General features: G+C 44.2%; 1 protein-coding gene across 2 annotated transcripts in view; it reads right to left on the bottom strand.

Moving 5' to 3' along the window:
* The window catches only part of GCN2 (protein kinase family protein), a 352386-nt gene that overhangs the window by 4513 nt on the left and 330160 nt on the right, over nt 1–17713 (bottom strand). For both annotated transcript variants that reach the window (XM_087391372.1, XM_087391373.1), the window contains 3 exons: nt 16102–16175; nt 15804–15912; nt 15525–15647 (listed from right to left, as the gene is read on the bottom strand). In XM_087391372.1, coding sequence (XP_087247498.1) covers nt 15525–15647; nt 15804–15912; nt 16102–16175 — 306 coding nt within the window. The remainder of the gene's footprint in view (nt 1–15524; nt 15648–15803; nt 15913–16101; nt 16176–17713) is intronic.

Below are 17713 nucleotides of genomic sequence, written 5' to 3'. Positions count from 1 at the left end.
GACTGATTTGGGATATCATAAAGCGTGCATGCATAATTATGCCAGACTTGAGTGTCAGTGAGTGATGAAGGGGGGCCGCCCCTGTAGAAATCTTCGCCAAAAGTCCTTACTAAACAAAAAATTCAGTAGTTTCTTCTCGTTTCAGCAGATGAAGTCCAGCTTCTTCCTACATAACAATCGACGATACTCGTGTAGCGTCTCTAGTTCATTCGGGAGGTGGCTTTTGGTTTCGAATATGAGTTGGCGGCGTACAGCCTTGCACTCATCATCGTACCAGCTATTACAAGGGACGGTCCCAAGTGGTGGTGGACGAGTAGTGTGAGGGAAAGCGAAGGACAGCCTCGTGTAGTGAGCGGGTGACTAGAGTAGCACGGTCCTCTAGTAAGGGTATAAAGTCAGTAGATGTGAGAAGTACGTAAAGGCGAGCTGAATAAATAGGCGAGAGGCTGCGGTCCAAATGTATGTCATGATAAGTGGTGCTAGAGTCCCCTCCATGTGGGAAGCAGGTAAAACCACCTGAGGAGGGCCATCTAACAAGACCATTATAAATAATAAGATCATGCATCCGGCCTAGATCTAACAGAGACCGTAAGAGGTGACCGGAGCTCTCGTCTTTCAGCTGAAACTCGTAGCATACCTGCGTCCTCAAGATCAATGTTTGGTAGTAAAATGGAATCGTCTCTGAAATCGAGAAGTGGTACCTGACGGGCCCCTATCCTCGTGTTGAAGTCCCCAACCAGGAGGACTTCCTTGTGGCTTGAGAAGTCGACAATGTCTTGGTAGAGAGCTGCGTATGGTGATGTCTTCGTCTCCTCTCTGACATCTCGAGCAAAGTGGGAGGTCTCGGGGGGGAAGTAGCATAGTGCAACGAACAAATCTTGGCTGTCTGTGTCGAACCCGGATCCAGAGAAACCTGGAGTGTGTATCTCTCCGCTCTACTGAGATGGTCCCCAAAAGGGCGGACCTATAAAGAGCTACTACTACTCCTGATCCTCATACTCCCCCTGTGTCTCTCGTCACATCTCTGTAAGTAGACTCCCATGTGTACCTGCCGCTAACTACAGATAGTGGGCGCTTTGGACTCTAATGTGTCTTTGTATAAAAGACTATGTCACGACCTGTATAAGATTTTGCAAGTTAGCAGAAATCTGAAAATTCTCCCAATTAGGAGCCCTTGAGGGCCTCCAGTCTCTAAGGCCGATGAGCTGAAACTGCATGGCATTACTGAGCGTGTAACGAACAAAGCCTCGAAGGAGAGGCTCTTCCTTTTGGTGTCCTACATCACTACATTATGGAGACATCTCCATAGAGACAAATCCTCCATGAACCCTAGAGAATGTGATCCGGGTCAGGGTCTAGATACCATCCCAAAGCCAAAAACCACTCCTTCACAAGACCTACAACCTTGATAGGCTGAAATGCAATAAGCATAAGTATATCATCCGTAGACCTGGATAAATTGCCCCCAAAATGAACATGGAAGACCAAGGCATCCCCGTCTGGTCCTCATAATCCTATATCCTGAAGTGGGATCCTTGATCTTGTAAAGGCCCCAAGTCAAGTAGAGCGAAAGTGAGGTCTGTTACCTACAAAACCCAATCCAAGGGTATGGCTCCATCAATTATTTGAATTCTCTTTTCACTTTCTCTGAGGTGACTTACTAGTTGGATTCTATAATCATCTTGAATGTTTTTAAAATCCTTCCAAGAACCCACAGACGAAGTTGGACCTCTCTCCCATCTAGATCATTGCATATAATACTAAGTACCAGTGGTCTACCATGAGCAAGTATACTTTCATTCCACATGATAGGCTGCCAACCAATCTCTTCATGAGAGGAAGGGGGAATTCTAGGAAAAATACTATTGAAATTGGCCTAAGCTTTCAGGATAGTAGCCATAAAAGGGGAGGGAGCCCTAAGATGGACTGAGGTAAAGATTCACTTGGTACTTTCCATCCAATCTCCAACTGTGGAAGGAGAAGAGGATTGTATGCATTGAATAAAAAAATCCTTCCATGATTCTTGTCCTAGGAAAAGGCCTCTGACCACAAGTTGCACAATAAGGCTCTACTCTGCACATCTAAATATATTATATTGAGACCTCCTTCCCTCATGGGAAGGATCAAAGTCTCCCAAGCCACCTTGGCTTTGGTGTCTGCCGAACCATCTAGTTCACTGCAATGAAATTCTTCATCGGCATTTTGAGCTGAGTGATACAATCTCTAGAATGGCACCAATAAGAACAAACCAACCATGGAGTATCTAGAAGTACCTACCACCACCTTGGAAGCAAGGTCAAGTTTGGCTGAGCTCCAGAGAAGAAGCTTCCTCCTAATACTCTCCCTCATATATTGTCTTCAAATTAAGCCATTCGAAAATCATCTTCCATTTATCTAGGTACATTTTAATCTCTCCCTCGGAAACAACGTGCCCCAAAACCTTATATTTGAAAGTTAAAACTCGCTTTTCTTGGCATTTATGACAACCGCTGTTCTTCCCATAGCTCAAATATGATCCTGAAATACTCTCAAAATATTCATAAAGCCCTTGTGTTGTCAAAAAGGCTGTTTTGTGGATGTCTTGAGGGAGGATCCGGTCCCACTCTTAAGGTCTATCCTGCTAAAAATTCGGCGCTCTTCAAACAATATAGAATTTCATCAATCTGTGGGGTTGGGACGCAATTCTTGATGGTCATTTTATGTAATGCCCTATCGTCCATACACATGCTCCATGATCCATTCTTCTTGAGTGACAAAAGCACAAGCAAATAGAAGGGTGAACTATTGGATCTAATCAATCCATGCTCAAGTAATTCCTGAACTTGTGTCTGAATGTGTTCTTGCTAATGTGGTCGATTAGGTGGTGTGCTACCAGAAATTAAATCTATGGTGAGATTTTCTGGTCTTTGCAGTGGCAGTGACTCATGCAAGTCCTGTAGAAATCTTTCCTTAAACCTTTCAAGGAACTCTCTTCTCTTTGCGGCAAGACTATCCTCATTGCCTTTCTTATTTGACCATCGTACACAATCAAATAAGAACAATTTGAGTTCTTAAATACGTTTTGAGCCGGAGTGTGACTCACCTTCGGAATGAGGCTGGTTGAAACTCCATCCTGAAAGTGATGTCTCATCCTCTGTGTAATTGCATCATTGTCTTCTTCCTGTGGTTGTAAGTGGGCTGCATCCATAATACCAAGGCTGTTCCAACACCACATCCACATCAGCTATCCTTCCAACCAAGAAGTCCATGTGGTCCGGTACCCTAGATATGTACTCTTAGCGGGCTGCCAACAGGCACAAGAAGATTGATGGTGAATTACAAAATGCTCCTGCTGTTTTACCTCCTGCTGGAACAATTGCCAATGATAAAGTCAAATCAGATAAAATAATATTATGGGATGAGCCATTATCAAACATGAATAAGGCTGGTTTATCTCTCACGTCCCCATGCTTTCAAGGTTTAGACCATTTGCTATCCCCTCCTTTTCCAACACGGCTTTTACCTTTGCTGTCTGCTTTTCTCCTGCAAGCTGTCCAGCCTTTTGCTGTCTTTCTTTCCGTTAGAGACAGTTCAAAAACTTGTGTGCTCCGTCGTGCATAATGCACAAGCCTTCTCTTTTATACCTTGTGATGGTTTGTTGATCAAACTATTTCCAACCACGTGCTGTGTTTTGTGGCTGATTGAGTTTAAAGCCTCATCCAAGATTGAGCTTTGGCTTGAATTCCCCTTTCTAGTAGAGAACGTTGGTTTATTCATTTGAAATCTATCCCTCTTCTTTCTAAACTCCGGTGATCAAAACTTCCTCCGTATGCTTCCTTTTCCTCAATCCTCATTGCTAAAGGAATGATTTCTTTCAAGTCTTTGGGCGGCGGAAACACTTTATTTCAGGTTGGAGAGTTCCATACAAACAACTAAGATACTTACGGTCGTGTTCTTCCAGTGACTTTTTTTTGAGAGTTTGTACCTTCAAGAATGTAGTCCAAAATTGATTTGTTTACTCCCGAACAGTATCTCCTCCTTTCTGCATGAAGTTATCACATTCCAAGAGTATTTCTGTCTCAAACTAAGGTGATAAGAATTGTTCTATTGAGAAGCTCCGTGGTCTCCTCCCAAGCAAAGTAAGTATCCAAACTCCTAATCCATCCAACCAGCACTGGATACTCCTAATCCATCCAACCAGCACCTTCTGCTTATGATCTCCATTATATTTGGACATTTGCATGTGCTTCTCTCCCAAATTAATCTTCTTTTTAGACTCATGGTGTCACCTTCATCATCTATATCTCTCCCAAGATGAGCCCAACATCTCTGATGATTCCAATCTATAATGTCTCCGCATAGTTTTCCTTGGTGGATCATATCTTGCTACATCTTGAAGTTCATCTTTCTCCTCCTAATCATCCTCATAACTTCACCGATGTGAACTCCACCTCATGCACTAGCTTCCAACATCTTGTCATTGGATATGACTATCATGGATATTGAAGAATAATCACCATAATGTAGATGGTGTAAAGACGACCATATTGAAGACTGCAAAAATAAACCATACTGAAGATGATAAAGGTGTACTGAAGACGGCAATCACACTGAAGGCAATAGATCACTCTGAAGGTGATAGAGTCACACTGGAGGTGACATGGACATACTGAAAGTGTCACGTGCTAGCACTGTAAATAATGTGGTGACGCTGAAGGAGATAGAAGTTAGACTGAAGATGGCACACATAGTGATCAGCCATGGTAAGAGCTCTGAACTGTGGATAACCATGCATGCTTTTGTAGAAGATAACCGGTCGTCGGTGTGTGAAGTTCTGTCACAAGAACTCACAAAGAAAACTCACATGTGTGATCAGTAAACTTATGATCATACTAAATGAAAACAGGATATCCAATAACAATCCAAACATGTAGTGGGGAAAAGTGTGGTGCATTACACCTTAAGGATGACCGGAAATCTCCCATCATTACTTACCATGTAGCGAAATAAGGGGAGGCCCTTCCCTCGGTTCCCTACATCAATCCACTCTCACTCTTTGAAGTCCCACTACAAAATTTATGGGGACACCTTCCTAGAGCCAAATTCTCAACCCAAGGCAATGTGATCATGATTAGGGTTTAGATACCAACATGAACTCAAGAAACATTGCTCCACATGATCCAAAAACCTGACCCAGCTTAAAAGCAACGATATCCTCGTCCGCGGACCTAACAACCTAGTCTAGGCGTATGGCTGCATCAATCAGCTCAAATTTCCATTTTCTTTCTCTATGTGACTTACTAACTAAAATTTGGGATCATTCGGAAGGCTTTAGAAATTCTTCCAAGAACCCATAGAGGAAGATTTGGACCTCTCTCCATCTAGACACTACACATAACAAGAAGTAGCAAGGAAGTCTGCCATGATCATCAAGTATGCTCATTGCTATCATTACTCATGATAGGCTACCTATCAATCTCTTTGAGAGAAGAGGTGGGGACTCTCCGAAGATTACTCTTGAAGCTTCCCGATAAGAGGGGAGGAAGGAATCCTAATATAAGCTCAAGTAAACATCTACCTTGTACTATACATCCAATCCCCACTTGTGGAAGGAGAGCATGACTATATGCAATGAATGAAAAAATCTTTCTAAGCTTCTTGTCCTAGCGAAAGCCCCTTGACCAAAACCTTGCATAGCAAGGCGTTGCTCTGCAAGTCTTATTTCTGCGTGGGGAGAATCAAGGTCTTCCAAGCCACCTTGGCTTTGGTGACTGCCAAACCATCTAGCCCATTCCACAAGAAATTCCTTATAGGCCTTTTGAGCTAGGCTGAAGTGAAGATCCATCTAGTACTATCCATCTAGTCTCCTCCTGAAGACGGTGTGCATGATTGTATGCTGCGAATAAAAAAGTCCTTCCACGGCTCTTGCCCAGGCATAAGTTCCCTCACAACCATCTTGCAGAGGCCCTGCACTGTAAATCTGGATTAATTATATTAAGACTCCCTTCCAGAGTGGGGAGAATGCGAGTCTCCCAAGCAACTCTGGTTGTAACATCCTCCGTGCCATCAAGTTCACTCCATATAAAATTCCTTATCAGTCCTTAAGCTGAGTAATGTCATCCTTTGAATAGCACCAGCAGGAACAAATAAACCATGCTGTGGCCAACGGGACCTGGTTAACCACCACTACTCTAAAAAAAGGAGCTTTCTCCTTACACTCTCCAATACCGGAGCAAATTGTTGTGTCGGAGAGATGCCCAAGCCAACCTAGCATTCCAAGTATATGATAGAAACACCCCTCTCAATCCAAGTGAATCCTATGTCACTTCCCCAATCTAGTGTCCTTGTCAGTGATCCTAAAGCCATTGGATTTATGCCAATTAATATGTGCCCTCGCAGCAGTGCAAAATAAATCCAATCCTGTCCTAAAAGAAGCGAGCGTCTGTGACGTGGCATCCCAAAAAATAGTAGTGTCATCTACCAGCTCGCTATCTAGAAGCTTAACTTCTCGTCTCAAAGGAAGTCTCAGCCCAAGAATATCAGCTTGGGATCAAATATAGATACTCATAGCTTCAGCCACAAATAAAAAGAGGAAGGGAGCAAGGGGACATCCTGGCAGATTGATCTAGAAATCTCTCAACTCTCTGCCCTTACCCCACCAATAAACACCTAGCTATGGGCTGATTGTATAAAGAGGAAACCCCTCTGATCCATGCATTTGTAAAGCCAAAACAAAGAAGGGTGCCCTCTAGAAAGCCCCAATCTACTTTGTCATAAGAAGAAGGAGGGCCTCACAGAGGCAGTGCTACGGATTTGGGTTTCTCACCTGCAGGGTGGGTAGTCGTCCCTGTTAGATGTGGTTGCAGCCTCACTGACATTAGCATCTTTTATCATTCTGTTGCTGGTATCAGGAGAGATGAGATTCGCAGGTGAGAGATTGCCATTCGCTAGCAACTGGCAGTTCTCTAGAGAGAAGAGCAAAAATGGCCTACAGATGCTTGGATTTAGGAGCGCCTTGCTGCAGCAAGGGCTCATCAGCAGACACTTTTAGATCAGAGAGCAGAGTATGCCTTTCACACCAGAGAGTCATTCTGGACACAGATCGGAGGTAGAGTCAACAAGCAGTTCTTCTCTACTCTTGGCCCTAGACATAGTAGAGAGAGTGTTTCGCAGCTTGTTCACTCAGACGGGGTACTTTAGACACATCCAGATGCCGTCATGCAGATTGCTACTGATTACTATGCCTCTCTTCTGATTGCAGATCCTGATTCACAAGCTAGAGATGATGCTAGATAGGTTGTTTGGTAGCATATTCCTATGTTGGTGGATCGAGGTGTGAGAGCCTCACTTGATGCACATTTCACCAACATAGAGTTCAGGACTGCTTTTACTGCCCTTCATAAGGGTAGTTGTGCAGGGTCAAATGGACTTACACCCTCCTTTTTTATTATTTTCTGGGATCAGATTGGGGATTACACCACCTCAGCCCCGTAGGGCGTTTGGGACTCGGGTGAGATGCCGGACTCACTCTCGGAGGGTCTCATTCATCTTATCCCAAAAGGAGGTTGCAGAAATTTAGTGTCTCAATGGAGACCGATCACCTTACTGGGTAGTTTGTATAAGATCTTGGCGAAAGCCATCAGCCTGCGGCTGCAACCAATCCTGCCAGATCTCATACATGACATGCAGACAAGATTTGTCCATGGCAGAAGCATTTTTTATAACATCTTCTCATTTTGGGAGGCTTTTGAGTGGGCTATGCATGAGGGCCATAGACTGGCAATTCTACTCCTGGACTTCAAAAAAGCATATGACAGGGTAGATTGGGGTTTTCTAGAGGGAACCCTATTTCGCTTTGGATTTTCAGATTTATGGATTAGAGGGGTTTCTGCTCTTTACAGGTCAGCCCATAGCCAGGTACTCATTGGTGGAGTCAAGGGATACAGATTTCAAATTTCCAGATCAGTCTGCCAGGGATGCCCTCTAGCCCCTTTTCTATTCTTATTTGTGGCTGAAGCTATGAGCCTCTATATTAGAGCTCAAGCTGATATCTTTGGGCTGGGACTTCCGTTGAGACAAGAAGAGGAGTCGCTGGACACTGAGCTAGCAGATGACACCTCTAATTTTTTGGATGCCACTACACAGACACTTACCTCTTTCAGGACAGCCTTGGATTTGTTTTGCATTGCAGCAGGGGCTCACATTAACTGGAACAAATCCAATGGTTTCTGGATTAGTGATGAGGACACTCCAGATTGGGGTGCTGATCTTGGCTTTACTTGGATTTAGAGGGGTGTCTTTGTTAGGTATCTTGGATGCTAGGTTGGGGTGGGCATTTCTCAAGCACAACAATTCGCTCCCGTGGTGGAGAGCATCAGGAGGAAACTCCTATTTTGAAGTTTGGCCAAACTTGACCTTGCATCCAGAGTGGTGGTTGTGAACTAGGTACTGTTGGCTACAGCCTGGTTTGTTTTTGTTCTTGCTCGTGTCGATCTACAAGCAGTATAACTCAACTCAAGAGACCTATCAGGAATTTTTTGTGGAGTGGATTACACGACACTTCAGATGTGATAGCAAGGGTGGCTTGGGAGACTCTTATTCTACCCACAGAGGAAGGGGGTCTCAATATTCTTGATCCAAACTTGTAGTGTAGAGCCTCAAGATGGTGGTCAGAGGTTTGATGCCTGGTCAGGAGCCATGGAAGGATTTTTTCTTACGCAGTATGCAGACATGCACACCTTCTCAGGGAGGAGATTGGATGGACAGCCCTAGATGGATCTTTATGTTAGCCCATCTCAGATCTTCTACCTCCCCTCTCATGGCTGCCATTCTGAAAGCTTGGGACAGCTTCATAAGTACTCTTCGGAGAGTTCCACCCTCCTCTAGTGAAGAAATTGACAGGCAGCCTGTCATGAGGAGACTCACAGTGGTATCTTGATCCAGACCCCATTCTCCTGGCTCTTGGATCTTGGAGGCTTTGGTTGTATGGAGGTTCCCCTATTAGATCCTTGCAGTGGGATCTAGGGGAATGGGAGTGGATAGATGAAGGGCATCGAGAGAAGAGCATCCCCTTCTTTCGTTACACGGTCAGAAATGCCAGGAGATTCCAACTCAGTTGTAGAGGTTGGAGGCCCTCTAGAGCTCCTCATTGGGATACTTTTCAGATTTCTGCAGAGATGCAAAAAAACTTTTGGAGGAAACTTTGGAAATCCCTCAGGAATAGGAAAATCACGTTATTCATTTGGCTTTCTATTCATGGAGGTATTGCAGTGAACCTGTGGGAGATTCAGGTTCGGGGCTGACCCTACATGTCCTCGATGCCACTCAGTGGTTGAGTCAGTTCAGCACTGCCTTTGGGAGTGCACATAGGCGAGGACAATTTGGAAGGGTGTTGCCAGGATACTTTGCATTTTTCATAGAGCACCCTTCTTCTTGACCTGGGGATCAGTTGCTTGGTTGTCACTCACTGGTCCACAGGCTTTCTTCGAGGGACATGACATGGACACAGCTTTCTTTGTTCGACGACACCTTGTGGAGTCATGCTCCCTCCAGGATGTTCTGTTTACTCCATTCAAAGCTCCCCACGTTGCTGTAGACAGATCTTGGGAGATTCTGGCTAGTATTACAGCATGGCATATTTGGAGAGCCAGATTTACAGAGGCTTTGGAGGACTCCCAAGTTCACCCTTCTCAGACTATGGCCAGTATCTGGGCAGATACTATACACACTTTGATGGCCATTTGGGCGAACATATAGGGAACCTCCAGGATTGCTACTGCTAGGAGGGTTGCTTTTCTCAAAGTCTGGAGGGGTTCTCCTTTCTTCTCGGACTCTCCTTCAAGGATGAGGTGGCATTTTCAGCTACCACCTGGGATTTTTGTTTGCTCATTCTGAGCTGTTTTTTTCTCATGCTTGACATGATGTACTCCTGCACTTGAGCTTGCTTTGCGGTTTTTATTCATACTTAATGAAGTATTTTTATTGCAAAAAAAAAAAAGAATGGCTAGCCTTTGGCTGCTCTGCATGGCCCACTCTGAAGCTTCCCAGAATGAGAAGATCTGATAAAAAATGCTTCTACCATCCACAAAACCAGTTTGCGTGTCATGTATAAGGTCGGGAAGTAAGGGCTGCAATCACAGACTTATTGCTTTGGCGAAAATTTTGTAGCACTTGCCCAGGAGTGTGATATACCTCCACTAGGATACTAAATTTCTACAACCTCCCTTTGGGATAAGATGAATGAGACTCTCCGTAAGTGAGCCACGCATCTCACCCGAGTTTCAAACACCCTACAGGACTGAGGTGATGTGATCCCCAATCATATCCCAAAAAGCAATAAAGAATGAGAGAGAAAGTCCATATGAACTTGGGCACTTGCCCTTGTGAAGGGCAAGAAGGTAGTCCTGAACTCCGCGTTGGTGAAGGATGCATCCAGTGAGACTCACATATTTGGTTTCACCAACATAGGAATAGCTTGGTCAAATAATATATCTAGCATCGTCACTAGTCCGAGTATCAGGATCTGCTACTAAGAGAAGGGAGGCATAATAACTTGAAGCTATGCACAAGAAAGCATCTCGATCTGTTTGCAAAATCCCGTCCGAGTCAATAAGCTGTGAAACACTCTCTCTACTGGGTCTGGGGCCAAGAATAGAAAAGAAGTGTTTATTGACTCTATCCCTAATCTGAGTCCAGAATGACTCTCAAGCATGAAAGACATTCTCTGCTCTCATATCAAGCAATATTTGCAGTTGAGCAGATATGTTGAAAAATGTATCAATCTGTGCATGAATAGGCATCAGCTATCTCCTGTCCAACCACGAAAATAGGAGAGACTAAGTCTTAGTGTGAAAGGCATCACCAATCCAAGCATCTCTGCCACTGAAATGAAACAAGAAGGCATCCCAGGCTGCTCTCTCCAGAGAGTGAGTGCCACCCTCTCTACCCCCTTTTTTATCAGAAGGCAACTCAACCATGTTGAAGTCACCTCCAATAACCCATGAATCTGCAATAGAGGCCTAGGAGAGCAGCTCCTTCCAGATAAGGACATGGTCTAGCCTGAGTATTTGATAGAGACACTCCTCTGAATCCAACTAAAATCGAAATCAGTCCCCCCGATCTGAAGTGTCCTCCTCACTAATCTAGAAGACATTGGACCATTTGATATGTGCACTTGCTCCATGACAAAATAAATCCAAGGCTTCCCTAAAAGAAGTGAGAGTCAGTGGAATGGCATCCGAAAAATCAGGAATGTCATCAACAAGCTCACTATCCAAGACCTCCTCATCTTGTGGAAAGTCTCAAATAATAATGCTAGCCCGAAATCTCAAAGAGATTCTCATTGCTCCAACCACCATAAACAAATACAAGAAAGAGGAGAGAGTGCATCCTTGTCAGACTGATTTACAAATATGAACTATCTATACCTTGTCCCCTCTGATAAGCACTTGGCTATGGGCTGATCTGTAGAAAAAAGTGACCCCTCTGATCCAATTACCTGAAAATCCCAAATGTACAAGGGTACCCTCCAAGAAACCCCAATCTCCTCTATCGTAAGCTTTCTCGAAATCCAAGAGTAGAATGGCTAGCCTTTGGCACTTTGCATAGTCCAATCCAACTCCTCTCAAAATGAAAAGATATTATAAAAACTGCTTCATCCATGCACAAAGCCCATCTGTGTATCATGAATAAGTTATGAAAGAATGGGATGCAAACAGTAACTAATAGCTTTGACCAAAATGTTATAAAAGGTGCCCAAAAGAGTGATTGGCCTCCATTGGGAAACAAAATTTCTGCAGTCCCCCTTCAGGATAAGATGAATCAAACCCTCTATAAGTGAATTAGGCATAGTACCAAAGTCCCAAATGCCCTGCAAGGATGAGGTAACATAGTCCCCAATCACGTGTCAACCCATCTAAGCTCCAGCACTTGCCCGTGTGGAGGACAAGACGTGCAGATCTAAATTCAAGATTGGTGAAATGTGCATCAAGTGAGACTCTCATATCTGGTTTCACCATTGCTAGAATACCATGCCAAACCCTATGTCTTGCATCATCTTGGTAGGCGTGTTAGGAACTATTAAGATAAGGGAGATGTAAAATCAGTAGCTATGCGTAAGAGGGCATCAAGATCTGACTATAAAATCCTGTAAGAGAAGTCAATAAGCTGAGAAATACTTTCTCTACCAAGTCTAGGGCCAAGACAAGAAAAGAAGTGTTTATCCACTCTTCCTCCCGTGTGAATCCAAAAGGACTCCCATGTTGCGTGCATGAAAGACATACTCTTCTCTCTTTCTAACAAAACCTTCTGATGAGGCCTTGCTGTAGCAAGGCGCTCCTAGATCCAAGCATCTGTAGGCCGTTTCTGCTCCTCTCTATAGGGCTACTAACACCCTCACAGGCCAATCTCCTATGTGCGATTCTCATGGTCCTAGCAATAGTATGATAAAAATCACTAATACGAGAGAGTGCTGCTGCCACATGTGAAGGAGATGACACCCCACACAGCATATAAGACACCTAAATCTGTAACACTGCCTCTATGAGGCCCTCTTCAGCATACAAAGCATCCAAAATCTTGATACTTGGCAAAGCAGCACCATCAAAACCACAAAAAAGTGATCAAAGGTGGAATGATACCGAGCCACCTTACCTAGTGAAATGATATTGAGCCACGTCTATTTGATGCCCAATCATCAACATAAAATCTGTCAATCCGTTGGGCATCTGCAGTCTCCTGTTTGACCACTAGAACAAGGCAAACTGTGAAAGAAGACATCTGTCCAAGCATCTCTACCATTGAGATGGAAAAAAATGGTATCCCAAGCTGCTCTCTCAAGAGGTTGAATGCCACCTTCTCTTCCCCTACGTTTGTTCGAAGCCAACTCCACCATGCTGAAGTCACCTCCCATAATCCATGAGTCTATAATTGGTGCCCAAGAGAGAAGTTCCTTTTAGAAATGGACATGATACCCCTTGTTGTTGGGGGCATAAAGGTTGAGAAGACGTACCCCAATCAAAAGTATGATCCACTGTGCTCTAGAGGGTGTAATGTTACCATGTCCAACCACAAGGAAAAAAAAGAATCTAAAACTAAAACACATGTTCCTCCCCAGTGCCCAAAGTAGGAGACCAAAAGATATGACGAGATAGCAGTTTACCTGACTTTGCACAAATCTTTAGCATTTAGCTTGTGTTATTAAATAAAGAGAATGTCAATGACTCCCCCAGTGACACCTGGATGAAGCTGATTATAAATCGTCTCCTTCGGCAGCAACAATGAGGTAAATTGCCAAGTCCTTGAATATTCTAGCTAACAATCCTTATTGGTGGGACGAAGTAGGCTAGAAAACCTTACCTGACCCAGAGGCGAAAAAAGAAGATCTCCTGAACTAGTGGAAAGGAGGGAAATCTGGAGAGAAACTCTAAACCAAGCACAACGCTAGAGCCTGTACGATCCCTGTCTGGAAAAGAGCTGAGGAGGCACGAGACACATCCATCCCTTGATCAATTATGGGTGTCTGGAGAATTGTTGTGCAAGGAGGCTTCTTGAACGGGAGGCCCAGACCTAGAGAAAGATCTGAACGAACATCATCACTGGCCTCGCCTATAATTGGGCCAAGGATAGCATTGGTCACAACCGAAACTGGGTTAGGGACATCACTGGTCATGACTAGAACTCAGACATCAATAGGTGCGATCAGGTCAAGAATGAGAGAAGGGGGCTCTTGATTTGTAGGTAGTGGAGGAGGGCCAACTCTAACCGCAACCCAATGGGGGCAACAGATGCGGGACGTGTAGCTAGTGCTGGATGTGCAGGAGGAGCACTATGAGGAGGGGCCGCACCAAAAAAATTATTGGGCCTTTAATTTCTTCTTTGGGTAATCTCTCACAAAATGCCCAAAGGTCCTGCAATCCACAATGATCCTGCTTGCCCACGATCTCGACTCTCTACCAAAAAAGAGAGCCATATGGACACTAGACCATCTGACATGTTGGGGTCAAACACAATGACCCTAACTTTGGAAACCCCATCAAACTAGATCACCCAAGAGAATCAAAAGCCATCTGAAAGAAACCTTGTCCCAATAATTGAACATCAGAAAGGCGGGGGGGTGAGGTCTAAATGTAAGGCAGCAAGCATCCACTCCATAGTTGTGATCTGGAACGGTGGGACCCATGGATACGTGCAAAGAGGGTGGTGGAGCTCTTGAACTGCATATCTTGTAGCTGTAGCAAGTCGTCTTTTGAAAATGTGTAGGTTCTCGCACCGGTGTAAGCAGTCGAGGATTAGCAAATAAGTGCCATTCATCAATCAAAGGTTGAAGGCTGACTCAACTATGATGAAATTCTGTCTGTCAAAGGGGAGAGGATGAGGGGCTGAGAGGAAGAAAGAGAGAGGTGGCTCACTTTGTATTACTAATTGCTCCTTTTTTGCAATATGATTTAGGGGTTAACATGGTGTAATTGTCCATATTGTCTATCAAATTACTCTGCAATACTCTTAAGTTTTTGTGCACTTTCATATCAACGGTAGCGGCATGTTTTCCATAGTCATATCAACAGTAGCGGCATGTTTTCCATATTGATTGCTATAAAGGTTCATGACATTGAATCTACCAAAGCCAAAATATTTCAAAGAAATGATTGATGAAAATAATTTGTTTGTATTTGGGCTAGATCCCAATCATAAGGGCTTTCTAAGCTTTGTAGTTGGTCTGAAACGGGAGGGGCTGAGAGAGGTTGAGGAGGGAGGGGCAGGAATGAAGGCAGAGGGAGGGGCAGGAATAAAGGCAGAGGGAGCGGAGGAAGCACAGGGACAGGGCAGCGGGAGGGGGGCAGAGAAGGGGCAGCATGAAGGGGAGAAGAGGCGGGGGGCAGAGAGGGGCAGCAGGGCTGAGAGAGAAGGGGTAGGGGTCAGGGAAGCGGCAATGGGAGAGAGGCAGCAGGGGTCAGAGAAGGGCAAGCAGGGCAGGGGGAAGAGGGCAGCAGGAGTAGGGGAAGCAAGGGGAGGGAGGGAGGCAGGGAAGCAGGAAAGGGAGGGGGAAGCAGGAGGGAGGACCTTGACAGGGAGGAGCAGTGAGCTTGCCCTTTCTGTAAGGACTCATTAAAAGGATACCTCAAAAGAAGGAGGAAATCACTTTGGTGACACTTTCCAGTACTACCTTTAGCAGAATCGATGTGTTCAATTCAGCCATGCTATTGGAAGAGGAGATAGGACCCAGGATGCTGGAGACAAGATACAGATTCAGTTGGAGACTACATACTAAGAAAAAGTGAAATAGATGCACTAGGGACACGTGCAAACCAAAGAATTCTTTCAACATGTGACACTAGCAATTTTCTGTAATAAATGTCTGAACTGATATCACGTGGCATCACAAATCTCTTTTGGATATTTTCGGATAAATCTACGGATAGGGATGTATCTGCTTTGGACTTTTCATTTGTTGCACGCTTTAACTCACAAGAAGAATGAAACCCCAAAGGATCATCATTTCATTGAGTGAAAGGAGAAGCACTCATGAAAACATGAAAGATCAATACCTTTACAGAGTTAGCATGCTCAAGGCCTGCCTCAGTTATTATGACCAGCCATTTAATACCATGCTCGTGTGCATACTCATATTGCTCAGTAAGGCTAGGTGAAGGAGAGTGCACAAATTCTGCCTGGACATATCCATAAGGTCAGGTTAGGCCTCTATAGAATACATGCATTGCAGGGCCCTGTAAATGCACTATTGCATTACTGGGGCAATTTTGAATACGGTTCTAAGAATCAACCATCGAAGGAAAGAAGAAAGCAGTGAAGAGTAGCTGACTTACCTTGATGTTTCCTTCCCACAGCTCAGAAACAACTTCCATCCGTTCTCTCAGTAAGCCACCACCACCCTTTGAACATACAAGTACTTCTGCCCCTGTCTCGGGTTCAATGCTGACAGTAGCAATGCCACAATCTTTGCAAGGTCAGTGGTCATATCAAGAGTAAGAGACATAAAGAAGGCAATAATGCAGGTTGGTATCCATAATGAAGTGAAAAATTATTGAGTAAAGAATTCTACAAATGCTCCTTCCCAAACGTTGATGCTTGTTGCTACTCTGATTTAGACTGTAATAGCTATACCTTTCTGATGCTGCAGCAAAAATCAGCTTCTCCAATGCAATGCTAAATCCAACTGCACCTGGTGCAGATAAAGCCTGCAGTGTACTGTTTTTGATTGAGGAGACTAGTACAGTGAATTTATACGCAAGAATGAGCATACAAAAGGGCAGAGATTTCTATCACTCAGAAAAAGCAAGCTCTGATAAAGCTCCCTACATTTCTTCCTATAAGCTGAACTTACATGCAACAATAAGCACACATATGGGCACAGACATATCTATCAGTCACAAAAGCAAGCTAACATATCTCCCCACATTATTCCTTTTTTGCCTCTCTCAAAATTATTTTCAATACTCATGCCAAGTGCTGTTTAAGAAAGAGTTGATGGCCCTTGTCAACACCTTCCAATTCAAAAGATTTTTCATTCTTTCTGTGGAAACAAAATACTTTTCATTCTAATGATAACAAATTTGAATTTTCTCAGATTATGGAGAAACCCTTGATGGCGCAATTGATCTTTCAATTCCAAAGGTTTTCTTTTTCAGAGAAACAACATTCTATTAATAAACTCCTTAGTGACATGGACACCGAGGAAAGTACTCTCCCTAATGAAGGGTACAATATACAAAGAATACGAGGATATTCCCCTGGCTGGCCACTCTATGGGGGATTACCTCATACAAAGGGCTAGAAAAATATCCACTCTGGTGGTTTATAATGCCACATTTCACTACCATCTGTGAAATGAAGGAAAGGGCCTGGCTCCCATATACTGATAAAAGCCTCCCTCTAGGCATGATCCGAGTCTCCCTGGAGTCTATCCCATGTCCTGAGTATGAATAATCTAGCCAAATGCTGGCCAGTGTCTCCAAGGCTGATGTAGTCTCCTGCTCTATGACCTTGCCTGCACCTAGCTGTTCAAATGTACCAAGCAATGATGCTCGCTATCAGCTCTCATCCAAAACATTGTCCACGTGTCCACACCGTCTCCGTGAAGTCCGGAGTATGGATGAAGGTCAACTCTTGCCCTGCGAATCTGAAGAACAAACTCCCATGAATGTCCTCGTATCTTCTGTCTGTAACCTAGGCCACCTCTCCCTAGGTCACTGCCATCTCATCCTGAATCCCAGTCGAGGCCATTCTCAAAGCTCTCCTCCAAACCTCTTACGCTAGCAGGAAATTCCAGAATGTAGCTTCTGCAGTATAGAGAAGGGCGTCAATATAGAAGGATGCATCCTGCACATCAGTAAAGTGGAAAAGGGTGCCTAAACGTAAAGGAGGACATCTTCAACATCCTGTGTGAACAGACCTAAGAGAGTGGCCTACAAGAACAGAACCACATTCCTCCCTTCAAGGCTCTGGTTTCCGACTGGCATTTCTTTCAAGCAGGCACCAGCTGACACCCGTCCCTGTGCCATCCCTTGTAAATGGACTTTAAACTGATGCCTCTAGGTTGAAGAAGGATTTGAAAGTCTAAATGTCACCAATAGGGAGCTCCTCAAGCTTGGTAGAAGCCTTCAATCTGCGAAAACAAAGATGATTTTACTGCTCTCTTTCTCCTTGTTTTCTTTTTTTTTGCAATCTATTATAGTTCTCTATCTGCATCTAGTATAGTTTGTTATTTTCAGACGAT

The sequence above is a fragment of the Dipteris shenzhenensis genome, chromosome 20 (assembly GCF_047967505.1).
Source record: "Dipteris shenzhenensis isolate YYH24624 ecotype China chromosome 20, Dip_SZ_1.0, whole genome shotgun sequence".
Taxonomy (NCBI): Eukaryota; Viridiplantae; Streptophyta; class Polypodiopsida; order Gleicheniales; family Dipteridaceae; genus Dipteris; species Dipteris shenzhenensis.
Note: the sequence above shows the minus strand (reverse complement) of the source record. Positions and strands in the feature narration are given on the sequence as shown.